General features: G+C 45.8%; 3 protein-coding genes across 5 annotated transcripts; 1 reads left to right on the top strand and 2 right to left on the bottom strand.

Annotated features, from left to right (window-relative positions):
• The first annotated feature begins 1,031 nt into the window (after window positions 1–1,031).
• Window positions 1,032–13,722, top strand: ARHGEF39 (Rho guanine nucleotide exchange factor 39). 2 transcript variants are annotated; one of them, XR_011600091.1, is made up of 10 exons: window positions 1,032–1,251; window positions 3,005–3,099; window positions 5,602–5,722; window positions 5,958–6,076; window positions 6,313–6,383; window positions 6,576–6,704; window positions 8,171–8,400; window positions 8,628–8,716; window positions 10,761–10,929; window positions 13,633–13,722. XR_011600091.1 is itself a non-coding variant. In XM_070939021.1 (9 exons), exons 1-9 carry the CDS (start codon window positions 1,102–1,104, stop codon window positions 10,804–10,806), a joined length of 1,050 nt encoding a protein of 349 aa, XP_070795122.1. In that variant the 5' UTR covers window positions 1,032–1,101; the 3' UTR covers window positions 10,807–11,610. The 2 variants fall into 2 exon arrangements, 1 of the variants encoding a protein (XP_070795122.1); XM_070939021.1 differs by lacking the exon at window positions 13,633–13,722 and having other exon boundaries at window positions 10,761–11,610.
• On the bottom strand, window positions 11,668–15,704 carry MRPL17 (mitochondrial ribosomal protein L17). 2 transcript variants are annotated; one of them, XM_070939023.1, is made up of 3 exons: window positions 15,493–15,704; window positions 15,304–15,372; window positions 13,928–15,217 (listed from the first exon to the last, which is right to left on the bottom strand). In XM_070939023.1, exons 1-3 carry the CDS (start codon window positions 15,664–15,666, stop codon window positions 14,975–14,977), a joined length of 486 nt encoding a protein of 161 aa, XP_070795124.1. In that variant the 5' UTR covers window positions 15,667–15,704; the 3' UTR covers window positions 13,928–14,974. The 2 variants fall into 2 exon arrangements, with proteins under 2 accessions (XP_070795123.1, XP_070795124.1); XM_070939022.1 differs by having other exon boundaries at window positions 11,668–15,217; window positions 15,304–15,704.
• Window positions 15,705–17,171: 1,467 nt separating this feature from the next.
• FANCD2OS (FANCD2 opposite strand) lies at window positions 17,172–17,693 on the bottom strand. The gene has a single exon (XM_070936044.1). It carries the CDS (start codon window positions 17,691–17,693, stop codon window positions 17,172–17,174), a length of 522 nt encoding a protein of 173 aa, XP_070792145.1.
• Window positions 17,694–17,800: the final 107 nt, after the last annotated feature.

Below are 17,800 nucleotides of genomic sequence, written 5' to 3' on the forward strand. Positions count from 1 at the left end.
TGCCAATCAGGCAACTCAGCTGGGATTGTCAGAGGCTTTTAAAAGAAAAAAAGCCTCTGCTGATCAGGCAACTCAGCTTGGATTGTCAGAGGCTTTTAAAACCATTTTTTCTACAATCTCTGACGAGGTTGTAGAAAAAATGCTTTTAAAAGCCTCTGACGATCCCAGATGAGCCGCCCAGATGATCATCAGAGGCTTTTTTCTTTACTTTTAAAAGCATTTTTTCAGCCGAAGAGGTTGTAGAAAAAATGCTTTTAATTTTTTTTAAAAAAAAAGCCTCTGATGATTGAGCGGCTCAGCTGGGCATGGGGGGGGCAGGGATTTTTGCTACTGGTTCTCCGAACCACCTGCCTCCATCACTACTGGATCGGGCGATCCAGTCCGAACCGGGAGCATTTCACCCTGATTTACACTCCTTGCAGATAGCTGGTCATTTGCATCCTTTTTAGGTAACCTGGAGGTTTATTTGTGTCCTCTGGGTCACCTGAGTGGTGCAAATGGGTATGCAGCCTTCTTGGGACTGCTGAAGAGACTGTGTTATAGACAGGAGATAGATGGTGCCATATCCCTCTGCCTCTGTTGAGGGAAGGCTGTCCAGTTTTGACATCTTTGGCCCCTTTGACCCCTCTTTCAAACCAGCGATGTTCTCTGTGCAAAATGTGGACTCTGCTGTCTTCAAAAGAGTGACCCTTATCTTTGAAATGCAGATGAACTGCTGAATCTTGTCTGTTCTCCTATGTTGTGCCATGCCTTTGTGAAGTGGGAATGGCTCTCAAGGCCGGTGTAACAAAGACGTGCAAAACGGCCAATTCAAAATAAAACAAACGGAGACGGGGTTTCTGAATCTTAATCAAAGTGCAAATGTTCAAACGAAAGATCCTGATCCTATGTTAGAAAACTTGCTCTACCCTCCCTCGTGACTCCGGAAGGGGCGGCGCTGGGTGGCCGTTTGAACGCAGGCGGGAGGCTCCGTGGCGCCGCTCGGGCAGATCCAGCTAGCTTCCCCGAGAAGGGCGGTGGCGCAAGGATCGGCTCGCTCTCCCTCCTGTGGGCTCCCGGCCGGTCCAAAGCCGAGCCCGCGACGGAACCATCTTCCCGGGGATGAGCGCCGCCGCTACGGGCCCTCTCGGGCACAGCCGCAGCTCCTCGCCGGAGCGGAGGGCCGGCTGGGAGCGCAAGCGCCGCGCCCGAGCGGAGGAGCTGCTCCGGACCGAAGGGCGATACCTGGAGCAGCTCGAAGGAGTTGCGACGGTGAGGAGGAGGATGCGCCGGCAGGCGGCCGCGACATTCCCGCGCCTCTTGCGTGTCCCTGGGCGCCCGTGGGTGTGGACGCGGTCGGGTTAAATTCGTGGGGCAAGCGTGAGGCGGGGAAGGATGTGGCGGCCGGTCGCCCCTACCCTTCGCGGAAGGAGGCCGACGGAGTGGCCCGGGTTTAAGGGGCCTGTCTCCTTTGGAGCAGAGGCGCCCGGGTTATGAAGATTTTTCCGGCAGCTGTTAAAACATGCGTCTTCGGAAAAAAAATAGGGACGAGTAAGATCACACTGTCTCAAAGGGGCGAGTGGTTGAACATAATTGAGTTAATTGATACTTATTTTTAATGTTTGTTAATACTGGAAGTTATTCAAACTCTCTGGAAATGGACTAGATAACCTAAGCTACAACAATACATAAATGCATTTTTCCCTAATGTATGTCTACTTCCCCTTATGTAAGGCAGTTGAAAACAGCAGTTTACTGAAATCTTTAAAACAAAGCAAAGCAACAGGAAGAAACTGTAGCAGCAGCTCTCTCTCCCACTCCTAGACACACCTTCACTCACTGAAAGATTTTAAAATATTCCCGGTAGAAAGAGCAGGCAAGCCCCCCTTTCAGAGGGGAGAGTGGAGAATGGGTAGGTGGGAACAGAGCAATCCGGAAGGCGGCCCAAATACTGGTGACTTAAACAATGTTCACTGGATTTGCTTTAGTTAGGAAACCTTGGGGGAGGGGGAGAAGAGCCTGGAGATGAGAAAAGGGACGCTTATATTCACACTGTCCCTCTATTTTTGCAAGCCATATTTGTCTCCACTGCTTCATAAGTTGCTTTCTACTTTAAACTTCTCAGTTCATTGTTTTGCTGGATCATTTCAATTTCAGCCAGCCATGACATTCTCAGTGTTCTCCTCCTTTTTGAAACACTTTTTTGGATGTTCCCCCATCATTTAGCCACATTTATTTTGTTTGCATGTACATGTGGTTTTTATGTTTGTGTGCACACTGATTATATTACCTTGTTGTTTGTATGTAAACTGAGAACTTATGTACTGGAGACAAATTCCTTGTGTGTCCAATCACATTGGCCAATAAAGTCTTCTACTTTGTAGTCTAGTCTAGTCTATTATTATTTCTAAGTTTAAAATCTTCTTTGCTAAGATACATAAGCATGGCTTGGATTTGAATTTCTTCCACAATTTCACACAATCAGCCTTCTTTTAGATCTATTACATATTTTTATTTTCTCTTAATTTCACAGACACACATATCTATTTTGATTTCTTGCTTTTTATTTGGTAATTCATGACCATTTACTCTTCATGTTCTGAGTTACAATCTTCTCTCATCATCACCAATAGGGACCCATGGATTTTTGTACTGCCCATTGTGGCTTTGGTCAGTTGAGGTTTTTGTTAAGTTAGCAGCCTATTTTTAGCCATGCCACACTCATCAATCTAAAGAGATTCCTGATTAGCTTAGCACAAGCAAAGCCCAGTTTTAGCTCAGACTTGGTTAAGTGATTTTATTTAGGACAGGCTCTCTGAAGTTTACCTTGCAAGAGGCATATAGTTTCTTGCATAAACTATAAGGTAGATGCACTGAGTAAACTATTTTGACTAAAAAGCAGTATTAAAGAACCAAACTTGAGATGCCCAACGAGCCAGATTTTCTCCATGCTGCAGGAAGAGTGAAAATAGGAATGTTGTACTCAGCTTCACCTGGACAGTAATGGTGTTATGTCCCTTTTCAGTACTTTGTGGTCACCCTGAAGGCCAAGGGGATCTTGAAGCCAGACATCCATAAGATTCTCTTTGGACCCTGGGAGTCCATCTGCTCCGCCAGCCGGTAAGGTCAGGCTTGTGGCATTGTGGCCGGGGGGGGAGGTATTGGGGGGAGGGACAATGCACTCTTATTGGCCTTCTTCCTTGGACTTCACCCATCCCTCTATGGGTGATGGAAAGGAGCGTTCACAGCCAATGCCTTATTGTTTAATCAACTCCTGTACAAAGAAGGCTCCATCATAGGATTATCTGGATGTTGCTGTGTGTAGGATATGGCTTGAAAAACTAAAGTTGCATGCAAGAAAGTAGGATAAAATGAGCTACAAATTTTGATTACAGTATAGAATGGAACAATGGGAAAAGGATGTGGCTGAAAATATTGAAATTTACATTATGTAAGTCGCCAGAGAAATTGTCTAGAAGGCACCTCAAATTTATGTTGGAAATGTGTAAATAACACACATTTCAGCATTTCGGATACAAATTCAGTAGATTTTAAAGACTAATGTATAATTGAAACCAGATACTTTCCTTTTGGGAAAAATGGATAGACAGCTGCAAAAAAAGTCATGCCACTTTGTTTTTGTATTTGACAATTGCAGCAAGATTACGATATGCTCAAAAGATTCAGCACTCCCTACAATGGTGGAAGGGCTGGTGTAGGTAACCATATCGTGTTTGCCACAAAGTAAATCAAAAACCCTTAGCCGTTCATTGTATGAGTTTGCCTCCAGATCCCTGATCATCTTTGTTGGTCTTCTCTGCACTCTTTCTAGGGCCTTGGCATCCTTTTCTTATCATGCTGACCAGAATTGGATGCAGAATTCCAAATGTGGCCTCACTAGTGCATTATAGAGGGGTACTGTCACTTCCCTTGGTCTCTCAATTGATGCAGCTAGAACTGCGCTGGCTTTTTTGGCAGCTGCAGCACATTGCTGACTCATACCTCAGCAATGATCCACCAGGACATCTAGATCCCTCTCAGAGTTACTACCGTACTGTTGACCCAGGTACCTTCTATACCTATATATTTGGTTTTTCTGCCTAAGCGCGGGACCGTACTTTTCTCACCGGTGAACTGCATCTTGTTGGATAGGGCCCAATGCTCAAGTCTGCTAAGATCCTTCTGAATCTTGACTCTGTCATCTAAAGTGTTTGCAATCCCCCACCCCCCAAGCTTGCTGTCATCTGCAAAGAGTTCCCTTTCTATTCCCTCATGTAGATCACTTATGAAGACTTTGAAGAGTGCTGGGCCCAAGACCGAACCTTGAGGTCCCCACTGCGAGTCTATGATAATTTACCATGGCCAACTTGCCATGACCAACTTGCCACGGCCAATTCACCACAGCTAACGTGCCACAGCTGCCATAGCCATCTCGCCACAGGACAACTCGCTGCAGGACAAGTGTTACACTAATATCAAAGAAATGGTGGAATAGAATCATTAAAGAAAGAATGCAAAAGGAGGGACAGAATAAAATGTGAATGGCAAAAATTAAAATATTTTTAATTTATTTTAAATCATTACATAGAATTGTTACGTTGTCCTGCAGCGAGTTGTGCTGTGGCGAGTTGGTCATGGTGAGTTGGCTATGGCAAGTTATCCCATCCTCTTCCCCCCCTCCCGCATGCTCCCCTCCATATAGATGTAGCTCCATTGAGGACTACATGCTGGGTGCAGTTTGATTAGCCAACTGCTAATCCACCTGGTGGTGGTACTGTCTACTCCACATAGTTCTAATTTACCAAGAAACAGACTGTGGTCTATTTTCTCATGTGCCTTACTGAAGTCCAAGTATACGACAGCCACAGAATTTCTCTGATCTACTAATTTAGTCACTTTATCAAAGAAGGTAATAAGATTTGTCTGGCATGGTCTGTTTTTAACAAACCCATGCTGGTTTCCAGTAATCACCTTGTTCGTTTACTAGATGCTCATAAATCCTCTGCTTGATTACCTTTTCCAGACATTTTCCCAGACATTGCTGTCTAGAGGCACATCCTTAAAAAAGAAACTCTCCCCACAGCCCACCAGAAGTGGGAAGTCCTATTCTGATAGAGGAAAAGATTTTAGCACAGGATTGAAGTGATGGGTCCTTGAAGCTTGGCTGTTTCTTTGCAGACATTTCATTACCCAAAGTAGGCAATTTCATCAGTGCTGGATCTGATGTTGCCTAGTAAGTCCAGCATTGTTGATGTTACCTAGTTTGGATAATGAAATATCTGCAAGAAAACAGCCAAGCTCAGAGACCTCCAAAGACCCCTCAAGTGCCATTCTGTCAGCTGATAGATTTTGTCCTAGAAGGTGTGACTTTTTTTAAGGCAGATGTAATTGGTCAGGTCAGCGAAGAAACTTTAGAGAGCCTCACAAAAATGCAAGACAGATTGAGCAGAAGAAGTTGGACCTCTGAGTAGTTTCTGCTCCTCTTTATGCTGTACCCTTTGTTCTTGCATGTGCTGTTGGGCAGTTGCTTGTGGTAGCCTCTTTTTTTCCAGGAAGAAGGTGAGTGCAGAAAGGCCTCTGGCCCCTGGTCATTTCCTTCAAGGCTCCTCTCTTTGCTTGCAGGACACTGCTTTTCCACCTGACCAGAGGCCATTTTGCATTAGGACTCGAGAGTTTCTGCCACCAGCTAGTGTTCTACGTCCATTATGCAGAGAATCTGGAAGCGGCCCAAAACATCCTGAAGGTATGCCCTTATTGCTTACAGGTCAGAGGAGGCGGTGCTTTATGCCCAGCATCCCCCCATCTCCTCCCTCCCCTGGTTTATTCTTCCAGTTATCTGTTCTTGACAGCCAAGGATATCCTTGGGTTGTTTTTTTGGCCAAGATCTTGGTCTGGAGATGAGGCTGGGGATCTGTTCTCAGTCTTTGCTGGCCAGCCATCCTGACCCGCTTCTCCTCTTTACTGGTCTGCATTTGCAGAAACTGGTAAAGAAGAACAAAGCTTTTTCCCGCTTCAAGAAGCTTCAGGAATCCCGTCCAGAGCTTAAAGGTTGCCCGCTGGAAGAGCTGCTGCCGCTGCCCCTGCAAAGGCTCCATCAGTAAGTGGCAGAAGAGCCGAGTCTTCCTTCTCTGGCTGGGAAGCCAACCTTCACCTGCCCCTCCTCCCTGAGCTCCCAAGAGAGGCTGTTGGGGGCCAGGATCGAAAGCTTTGCCTCACTGCTTGCTTTGCAAGGTGGGGTAGAGATGGAGTGGGGGGCAGGTGGGCTGGGATCTTTGATGGGTAGCTGAAAGGCAGTTGCTTAGATGTCCTCCACCTCTGATATCTGTTTGGTAGGTATAGGCACCTCCTGCAAGATTTGGTGGAGCACACTCCCCCAGAGAGCTCTGGATTTGACCAGCTCCAAGGTAGGATTCTAACTAAGCCCTGTGATACGCTCCTGAATTTTTGCCTTCAGCTGTTCAGCTCTTCATCACAGCAGCAGAGACGCCCAATTTTTGCCTGACAGAATTTTGTAGGGTTGGCTTTTCTCCCCTTCCCAGTTACCCAGGCAGGAGAACAGGTTACGTTGGTCTTGGGTGATATGCTGTCATTTGCAGGGTCCCTAAAGTCTGTTTTGGAGGTCCTGCATCGAGTCCAGGAAATTGCTCGTGTCCATGAGAACCTATTGATGATGAGACAGATTCAGAAACAGCTCAAGGGACGGAAGACCCAAGTGCTGGCTCCAGGTGAGGCCTCTGTGTTGGTTGTCAAGTCCTCATGCTAGACAATCATGATGAGCCTTTAACTAAACACAGGTCACACATAGAATAAAACAAGCAATTAATGCTATAATATAAGGATCAGGCTAGATCCTTATATTATAGCATTAATTGCTTGTTTTATTCTATGTGTGACCTGTGTTTAGTTAAAGGAAGGAGAAGGTAGGCAAACCATTTCTGAATTTTTGCCAAAATAGCTGCAGGGACTTCTTTAGGCAGTTGCCAGAAGTCAACACTGATTTGAAGGCACATACACAAAAAAAGGCAAACACAAGGAAATCAATATCTTTACCAACTGATAGAGAAGAAACATTCTAATCCTTTTTATTAAACTAACAAATCTAACTTCAAGCTCAGTTCTGGGGGGAACCGTTTAAAGAATAGGAATACCAGGTGGGGAAACCTATCAGCCCAACCAGGCACGAAATCAACTGTCCAAGCTTTTGATCCATCAGAGGACTTTCAAGTGACTGGTGCATCAATGAACAAGGCATGTTGTTTCATAAATGTTTGTCCAATGAAATGGTGAAGAGAAGCAAAATAAAGAATGGCCTCACTACGTGACTGTTGTGAATCAGGTGGGAGAAGCACAGTTGAGCCAAGTTCATCTTCATTGCCCCGGACCCTCTGGGTCAACGGGAAAGATGTTAACACAGACATCTTTGAAAGTAGAGCTAGACCTACCTGTGTGACACTAGTGGGGATTTAGAGTTACCATCAGAGTGTGGGGGCTCCCTGGTCCAATTCAAGGGGTTGGGAAACTGCTACCTGCTCTTACCTGCCAAACATAGACGGAGGCTGGGAAAATTCAATGAGTACAAAGTCCTACTTCGGATTAGTGGATAATTTTAGTAGTAATAAGGTGCTGGCTTGGACTTTCAGAAACAAAGTCTTGATAAATGGAGCTCTCAAGGGTTCTTTCTGCAACCCTTCTCTCTCCACAGCTGCTTTTCCAGAGCGCACGGAACACTATTACCTTCACACCAAAGGGACACTTATTTACTTGCATTTGCATGCTTTTAACTGCAAGGTGGGCAGGAACTGGGGCAGAAACAGAGTATACACCCCCACACACAAAAGATGGTGTTTCTAATCGCAAACCTATTGTAAATTTATTTTCCATATACGTTCAGATATTGATGTTTTAATATTTTGTATAATGCCTTAAATCTATTTCATGGAGGAAAATGGAGTCTAAAGTAAATCTCTTGACATGTTAGGAATCCAGCTATCATTTGGAAATGCTGTCTCATATGTTTTTTGAAGTCAGCAGCTGAGTTTTGGAATTATGTGTCAGTGGCTTGCCTCAGTGATCGGTGTCGCTAATCCCTCTGCATTTCCCAGAGAAACCATTCCTGGGGTCACCGATGGACCTCAGATGGTTTCAGAGCTTGCTTAATAAATTCCTGGGTTTCTGTCCTTTTTCCATGCAGGGCGCCAGTATCTCCAGGAAGGTTGGCTGATGGAGGTCCCCTCCAAGGGGAAGGAGATGCAGCGCAGGAGGTGCTTCCTTTTCTCCGATATCTTGTTGTTAACAAAGCCTTGCCACCCGCTCCATCCTTGGAATTCACACAAGTTTGCTTGCCAGGCTGTTTACCCTCTCAGTCACTGTGTTGTGGAGAAGGTCTTTGGTCACACCCAGAGCCAAGGAGGGCTGCTCAGTGTAAGTGCTCTTCCTCCACTCCCAGGTTTTGCCAGTTTTGCTGGCTCCTCTCCCCTGAAACCATGGTTGATCTATGATGGAGGGTAATGTGGAAGGCACAGCTGGGGTTAGTGCTAAGAAGGGATGGCAAGCATTGATGACTCCATAGCCAGGGACTTTGGGGTGGGTGAACTGGGAACTCTTTCCTTTGGCCACACATCACTTTACTGCCCTTTCTCTCTTTTCAGCTCTCTTTCCCACAAAAAAAGTTACTATTGATGTCTTGCGATCAGGAGGACTTTACCAAATGGCACCAGAATCTGGTGGTGGCTATCAGGTAGGCTACATCCCTCCTGCTTCTTCTCTAAAGTAGTCTGAATAACATTTAAGGAATCATTTATCACAACTCAGCAAGGGTTAATTAGGCTGAGGCAGTGACTGCATTGTAAGTATCACAGCATAGCTGTACGGGAGTCTGGGGCTTCCCTGGTCAACTCCCACTACAGCCACTGACTCAATTTCTGCCCAAAATGATCTCTGGCTGAGCAGACCCAGAGACAATGCTTTGGTTCAAGGGAAGGCATTACAGTAGACCTCAACTTGCAGCTGTTTATTCTGACTGTTCAAAGTTGCAGTGCTCCTGAATGGACTTACTGAAGTTTCGGCTGATGAAGAGTTTCACGGTCACATGATTGTGATCTGGGCACTTGGCATCCTATTTACATTTACAGCCAGTTGCCAAGTCCCCTGCGATCATGTGATAGTCATTTGCAGTATTTCTTGCTGGCTTTGCTAGAAAATCAGTGGAGAAGCTGGCAGGGAAGCTTGCAAGTCGCAGCCGACTGTCAGAGGACTTGCTCTGGTCTCTGGCTGAAAAAGGTCCACGCCAAAATATGTGCAGTTTCCAGCTTCACAAGCTGAGGCCTTGCACACCCTCCTTGCCCTCCCACATCTCTTGCTCCCTCCTCCACTTGGCAGCGCTTGGGGCTTGCACTTTCCTGCTGGCTTCCCCACTGACTTGATTGTAGAAACTGGCGGGAAGTTGCCTCACTAACAACCAGGCCATTAATTTATTAATTGCAACTGGGACTGCCTAGATCGGGTGTGGGCAACCTGTGGCTCTGGAGCCGCTTGCAGCTCTTTGGGCCCTCTGCTGCGGCTCCCTGTCCCATTACTGGCTGGCCCCGCTCCTCGCCCTCCCTTCCCAGTCACTCGCCTGGCCTGAGAAGATAAGGGCGACAGCGGGGGGTGGGTGGGGTGGAGAAGCAGTCGGGGCTGATTCTCCAGTGCCTCATTCTTGCTGGAGCTTCTTCCGGCCCTTGTTGGTGCTAGGCATGCCTCGGTCACTTGGGGAGATGCGCAATCTGCTGTCTGCCCCGAGACACTGCAGCGACCCGGCCGCGACCAATGCTAACATGAGGGCTGGCGGGGTGAGAATGGGATCCAGGAGGAGGGGATGGGCCCGCAGCGTCCAGCCGCAGCTTTAAGAAGCTCAGGGCAGTGGGAAAATGGGACTGGCCCCACCGAACCTCGCAATGCTCACCCTGGGGGTCAGGAAAGCCGAGGTTGGGCCAAGCTGGTGAGCTCTCCTTGGGTCTCTTCGCTACTGCTTTTCTTTCTTTTTTTTGGAAATCCGGAATGAGCATGAAGCGCAGTGGAGGCTTCCCTTCTGGCAATTCTCCTCCTTTTGCGACCCCCTGGCCGGCTATGGCAAGGCCGGGAGCATGCACACGAGCGGGGAGACCTTCCTCAAGCGAGTCGGTGGGCTCAGCCAAAGCGCAGCAAAGGTGCGCGCAGGGCGGCCGTCCGCTTGCTTGAGGATTTCCCCACTGGTGCACACATGCATTAGCGAAGAGCTCCAAGGAGAGCTTGCTGGGCTTTATAAGAGTGAGAAGAGACAGACACAGATATAGATACAGATAGAGAGTTACAGAGAGATGGGGGGAGGGAGAGGGGGAGAGAGAGAGAGAAGGGAAGAGAGGAAGAGATAGAGAGGGAGAGAGAGATACAGGGAGAGGGGGAGAGAGAAGGAGGGGGAGAGATACAGAGAGAGAAGGGAAGATAGGGAGGGGAGACAGAGCTAGAGAGGGGTGGAGAGAAAAGGGTTTTGTGGTTCCTGGTTCTTTGCCCTAATGACTGGCTGGGGGGGGGGGGTCATGTGACTGGTAGTGAGTGATGTCGAGTTGGCCACGCCCACCCAGATCTTGTGGCTCCCGGTGGTTTTTTTTTTCTGTGGGAAATGGCTCTTTGAGTGTTTAAGGTTGCAAACCCCTGGCCTAGATTGTCATTGCAAAGCAAAGTAAGTGCACTTTGACTTCATCGCTTTGTGATGGAAATTCTGGTCTCAATTATGGCTGTGGTAAGATTGTTTCTTCTTACAGAGAGCTTCAAGTCTGTGGCAGCCCACCCTCTCAGAAGGCCGAGTGAGCCAGCTGGACTCTGCAGGAAATAGCATGTGTGCCCTGGGCAGTTGTTTGGCAATCTGCCAACGTGCAGTCATTAGTGCTACCCTCCTTTGGACATCTAACTCCAAGCATAACCCTAACACAGGTCTGTCCTTGGTTTGGTTCCCTGTTCCTTCTATCCAGAGAAGCAGGATTCTTGGAATAGCCGCCCTCCTCAGAGGCTGCTGCCTCCAGAAGAGCCACACTTATTAAGCCTACAGATAGGGAGCCCTGCCATAGGATAGCCGCCTCAGCAACTCTCATGTGACACAGTGGGACAGAAGTGATTAAGATTCTACACAAACTATTTTTCATACCGGTGGATCTTGCACAGTGGGATGTAAAAGCCTATTTTCTTTTAATGGCTATGAATGGTGGTGGTTTCTCCTTGTGAATTCTATTGCGAGATTAGTTTTGCCTGCCAAGACAGGAAAACTTTTGGGCTGGAACTCGGTGGGTTTTAAAAACATGCCAAGGCACGGACAGGTCCTTGAGACTGAATGCTTGGGAGCCAATTACTCTATAATCCAGTTCCATGAGTATAACCAGGGCAGACAAACTGCTGCTTTAAGCATTTTCAAATTCTGTAGCATGACCGCTATGCAGCCAGAACTCCAAATGTAGACAAGGTTTGGTATTGCTGTAATCCTATTTTCAACAGATATTAATAACAGATTACTTTTGAATCTTTGTTGCTAACAGTGGAATATGGGTGGGGAGATCTTCCAGATCCTCAAATTCCATTTTTTTTAGGAAAGAAGGAGCAGTTTATGGTGTTTTTTTAACAATTTTATTATAATTTATTGTAGCAAAACAATTTCTACAATAAGCTTGCCAATTGCATCTAAAATGAGTAGATACACAATAAGCAAATCATGTAACACTTATTTTCAAATGCATCTTGTTTTGCAATTGTGAATGTAAAATCCATGTGAACCCCTGCCCGATAGGTTGGGACTGTCTGTAGTGATATTGAAAACTGCAGGATTGGTAGGGAAAACACAGTTCCATGACCGTCAAAGGAATGAAACATTTCTGAATATATTTTTATTCTAAAATGTTGCAGTATGGAAAATTATGCTTTCCTCAATGGATACTTGCTTTAAGAAAATTAGAGATGACTTAAAAGGCAGTCTAATAATATAATCATTTGTAGGTTACTGTACTTCTTAAAAAAAAGATTATATGAGGAAATAGCGAAAAAAAAAATATCTAACATTAAATTTGGCAGATTTTGGTACTTAGTGCATTTTCCAGAGGAGCAGTTGTATCCATTTATTATACCAACACTGTAGATCAGACATTCTTCTGTGGAGGATAGCGGAGAGGCATCCTAAATGGTGGAAGTTATATAATCATGCATGTGTGCACATCTATACAGGGATCCTAGAACTGAGAGAAATCCCAAAACATCTGGTGTTTTATACTGACTCAATAGGAAAGAAAAAAGTTTCTCCTGCTTTGAGGGCCCGTATCCTTCACCAATTACTCCTCTGTTAGAGGAATTTACACTCCTTCCCCTTTTCTTAGTAAATTCCATTGGAGGGGACACTTGCCTTAAAACAATCCAGGCACGGTTCTAGCCATGGTCTCTTTGCCAAGCTGCTTAAGCTGGAGTCTGACCATTCCAAAAACAAAAAGTAATTAGTAATTACCAAGGCTTTATCCAATTTGCTTCCCCAAACATGATGAGCATGGGCGCAGAATTCCAATCTTGTGTTATCAAAGCCCACACTGCTTGAAGCATTGTAAAAGTAACATGCTTTTAAAAAATTGCACTACAAAAAGTTATTACAGATATTCCATGCATTAAATATTTCATGTTTTCCCCCCAGAATTTGATTTGTATGGCTGCCAATTTCACCTAAGTAACTCTAAGCGACCATACAAATTGAATGTATGAATAAATATAAAAATGTTATAATTATGTATTATATTAATTTTAAATAAAGTTGTCTGGATGGGGAACTGAAAATATTAAATATATTTGAAACACAAAATACATCAGGGATGTAACGGAGATTGTAGAAAAAATTAATTCTTTGCACTGATTTTTCTTCAAAATTGACTTTATCAGGGAGGGATATTTTCAGAAACGAATGACCTAGGAAAAATTCACAGCTAACTTCTGATCTTTTCAATGCTATGTAATGGGACTCTCTAAAATCCTTTGACGAAGTCCTCATGAAAGGCTCTTCTAAACTTGGTGATAGTGAGATATGACCAGTATTTTAATGAATTAATTCATTGACCAGTATTTTAATGAATTAATTCATTGAAAAAAAAAGAATAGAAATCAGAACAGTGTTAGGACAGGTTTTTTTACCTTGTTTATAAATGACTTCAGGAAAAAGCTATTCTGATTGTGAAATGCGAAAATGATTATGAAGAAGTGACTGCTGCGGTGACAAAAGGCAAGCCTATACATGAAACTCCACTCCACTCCACTCCAAACACACCTGAACTGCATGAAGTGCCCTTATATTAAAGCATTCACAATTGGCTGAATTGACCCTGAATGGCAACAGGAAGAGAACGGGAATCGGTGGCCCAGTAAACTGAATTGCTTATATTCCTTGACCATAGCAGGAAGGGGTAAATGAGGTCATCAAGCTGGGTTTATCAAAAGCATTCCAACATCATGCTGTAATTTACAGTCTCTGCCTTTTGTAACGTAGCATACAAAAAAATATACACCTGCAGTGACTGCTTTTCATCAAGGCTGCTCAGCAAGCTTAGAGCCGAGTGCAGACTGAAAATTATCTGTTTGCTTAATAAACACATATCTTCAAGTTATTTGTTCCTTTAGGAGAGCCAGGCTTTGGTCACACTAATGCTTAACCAAGAGGCAAATAACTTGTAACTGAAATATAATGCGATGCACACAGGAGAAAGGAACCCTTCACAGACACCGATACTCTAGTAATGAAAAAAATCTGGTTCCCACAATGGATAGTATAATGGAGATGTGGCATATGTAAATAAAGCAAATGTAATGCTCGGAACCCTTAGGAAACGGATTGAAAATAAAGCTGTCAACACAGTAAGAATGTGCCTGAAGCTTGAATATTGTAAGCAGTTCTAAGTTGAGGCGCTTAAAAAAGTATAGAAAACTTACAAGTGAGCAACCAAAACAGTTGCAGGGTTTGAACTCCATTGCAAGGAAGTCCAGACTTGACTCTCACTCAGAAAAAGGGAGCTGGACTGAACCAGGGAGATGTTTTGCTTCCTCCAGTGAAGTTGACGGAGGGCAAAGTGGCCCAAAGCAAGCATTTTTTCACATCAGGCATCAGTAGTACAGTGAATTCATTACTGCAAGAATGGTGGTAGCTACTAGATCGCATGTGTGGAATTTGCATGTGTGAATGAATGTACTACCTAGAATGCTATTTTTATTTCAGACTATACACTTTCAAAGGGAGATTTAATTTTTGACTGGGATTAGACCTCAACTACAGGTTTCCGATTTACAACAGTTCATTTTGTGACTATTCAAAGTTACATCACTGAAAAAACTGACTTTTTCACACAAGTTGCAGCATCCCGATGGTCACATGATCGAAATACATATGCTTGGCAACCAATTCATATTTATGATGGTTGCAGACCTTCTGACAAGCAAAGTCAATGGGGAAACCAGTTTCACTTCACAACCGTTACAAATTTACCAACTGCAGTGATTCACTTAACAACTGTGGCAAGAAAAGTCAAAGTGGGGCAAAACTCACAACCAATGTTTCACTTAGCAACAAATTTTGGGATCAATTGTGGTCGTAAGTTGAGGACTACTTGTATTTGAAGAGCGGAAATAGAGGGCGTTTGTTAGGGGGATGGAAATGGAGATTTAAATCTCCAAAACCACGGAGTTTTAAAATGGATTCAAATTGGATGTAATAGTTTATATACTACTTAGGTTTTTATTTCTGGTAATTACTGGAATTTTGCTGATTAATAGGTTAATTTAGAAACGGGCATATAGGCAAAGGGTGAAGCATGGAATTAAGTATTTGGTTATATAAATATAAAACTAAATAACTATTTTAAGAGACGTATCGTTACAGTGATTTGCTGGATACAAGTGGCAAGTTTATTTTTTTTCTTTTTGTTTTGTCTTTCTTCCTATGCTTATTATTTTTTCAAACAATCCTCCCTCACACGGTGGTGCCCCGCTCCTCCCGGTAGCCCTTCAGCAGCTGGTTGACCAGCGTCTTCTCGCCGTCTCGGCGGGGCAGCGGCAGCGGCGGGAGCGGATTGCCCTTGTACTCGATCACCGCCCTCTCGGCCCGGTCCAGGCTGTCGTTCTTGGGGATCCGCACCATCCGCGTGTAGTCGCCCTGGTGGGGCGCGAAGCGGGGCGCCAGCACTTTGAAGAGCTTGTGCACCAGGTCCTTTTCCTGCAAGGCGGCGGCAGCGCAGCAGCGCTCAGTCCCGCGTCCTCGCCCGGGACCCCCCCCACGAGACCCCCAGCTCCCCCGCTCACCGTCAACCAGAAGTCGGCCAGGCGCATGGCCTGCGGGTCCGTGTCGCCGCGCTTGGCGTGCTCGATCAGCTGCGGGACAGAAACGACGCCGGAGGGGGGTGGCGGGTGAGGGAGAGGGAGTGGGAGTGGGGTCCACGGTCGCCAGGACGCCCCCCCCCCCGTTTCTTTCCGCCCCTCCCCCCCACTTACGTGCTCGGCGTAGAAGCGCATCTCGTCGGCACGGGCGCGCGTGGTCTCGATCCTCTCGTGGCGCACCAGGCCCGTGACGAGGTTCCGCAGCAGGTCGAGGCGCGAGCGCGGCCCGAACCCGATCCGCCGCCGCAACCGCCCGTGGGAGATGCCGAGCGCCGCAGTCAGCCTCATGGCCGCTTCGAAGCCGCCGGAAGCCGCCGCGCGCAGGACGGAAGGGCCGCTTGAGGGGCCGGGCGACGGCGCGGTAGCCGAGCAACCGGGGAGGGGGAGGAGCGATCGGTCTCGGAAAGGGCCCGGCCCGCCTTCTCCGCCTTCCCTGATGCTCCGAGACGCCCGGTGGGTGGGGTAATGGGTCCCCGCAAGAGAGCGGGGGGAGAGGGGGCTTCCCTTCTAACCGAGGGCAGCTGGCAAGCGGGCTCCCCGAGCCCCCGGGGAGGTCTTTCACCCGGTCCCGACAGGTTTCTGTCGCATTTGCCTCTGAATGCTCCAATCTGTGCGGTCGATTTTGAACGAAGCCTCAGTTTCCCTTGCGAGGAACGCGCTTCTTCTGCTATTAAAATCTACAGAAATCTCAATAACCCAATTTTTGTCTTAGAATAACAAGAAGGAATTCTATTACAATTTCATGCAGAAATTGAATTTTTTGGCATATTAAAAGCAATAACAAAAGATTTTAGAAATGGGAGAAAGGTTTATTTCCCCATATTAATGTACTGTTTAAAAATATGTATTTAACACTTGGGAGAAGTGTTATAATAACATTTAAAACGTTTTTTTTTAAATAATGTAAGATGCTCACATTTAATTGCTGGTACCTGCTGAATATTAGTGTGTCAGATATATTGATATATTCTTAAATTAGAGCTGTTCATAAAGGTCAGGCACTCACACCAATGGGGGGAGGGCGGGGCTGAGCATTTGGACTTCTTTAACCTATCAGAATATTGTCTTTTTCAGCATCTTCATAGTCTGTTTAAAACGAAGTATATAACATGGATTATGAATTATTGAAATCACTGCCTCAGGCTTATTTACTAACTATACAATACTAATACATTAAGCATTGTTTCAGTTTAGGAAGTGTGATGTTTTAAAATGAATTCCAAACAATACTTTCAAATGTGGTTGAGATAATCATTTTATTTAGAAATTAATACAGCTTTTAGAATACTCGCATACATCCCTCCTATTGCCTTTTAGTCTCTAATCCTGGCGAATTGGATTTATTTCTCAGTCTTGTTCTTTAGTGCCTTAATGGTTTTTATGTTTAAATTTGCTTTAATATTCTTTCTTGTATTAAAAATCTTCTTGAATTTCATGTTCATCCCATGTAGAAGTCCATTATCTCAGTTTGTTGAGTGCATGTTCTTCAACATGTGCAAATGTGTGACTGTTGTTTCTCAAAGGGGATATGTTTTACATATTGTTGGAGTTTCAGAAATATTTCCTTCAATGACACTGTTTACTTGAAATGTTTCTTTCATATATAATAATTATGAACGATTATATTGGCAAATTACAATTCAGCTGGGTATCCCCAATCAGCAGGAGATGTTTAGCTGATTGGAATAGACTCCTCGAAAGTAGGAAGAACAGATCTCCAAAGAGGATGTAACTGAGGGATTCCCTTGATCGCAGCAAGGGTTGGTTTCCTTCGGCCCTCGGCAGACGGGCCCTCAGTGGGAATGTTGCAATGCGAAGGCACACCTCTTGTAGGCAGCATAGAGCAGGAGCATGGCACGCAGCATTTGCCGACATATAGCCATAGCCATGTGCACTTGGGGCTCCCGGAGCCCTCGGGGCCAGCGCTGGTGGGCACTTATGACTTGATGGAAGGCTGAATGCTCGGATACCCTAAGGGAGCCACTCCAGCGTGGGGGCTGTACTGTCACAAGGTGTCCAAATACCGAATCAATCCCCGTGAGACGCACAGCCTGGGGTTTACGAACAGACCCACTGTGCCCTCTTGTCTCCCCAGCTGCTCCTGGTGGCTGTCCTGCTCCCATCTTCGCACGAGGCTCCAGGACCAGGCTGAGGCCCTGGAAACAAAGCTGCACTTCTAAATCTGCAGCAGCTGGGCTCCGTCCTGCTCGGAAGAGAGGCTTGGAAACCCCCGGCCTGGGGAGGGTGCCCCTCAGCCATTGCAGAGATTCATCTAGTGGAGACCAGGGTGCCCATAGCTGGTAACCACCATCCATGGTCAAGGCCAGAGAGTAGCCCTTACCCTGCCCTGTCTCGGGACATCTTTGTACTTCTTGGTGCCCTCGGCAACTCTTTCTGAACATGGACATCTTAGAACTTTCTG

The sequence above is a fragment of the Pituophis catenifer genome, unplaced genomic scaffold (assembly GCF_029215685.1).
Source record: "Pituophis catenifer annectens isolate HBS135680 unplaced genomic scaffold, rPitCat1.0.hap2 SCAF_2, whole genome shotgun sequence".
Classification (NCBI taxonomy): Eukaryota; Metazoa; Chordata; class Lepidosauria; order Squamata; family Colubridae; genus Pituophis; species Pituophis catenifer.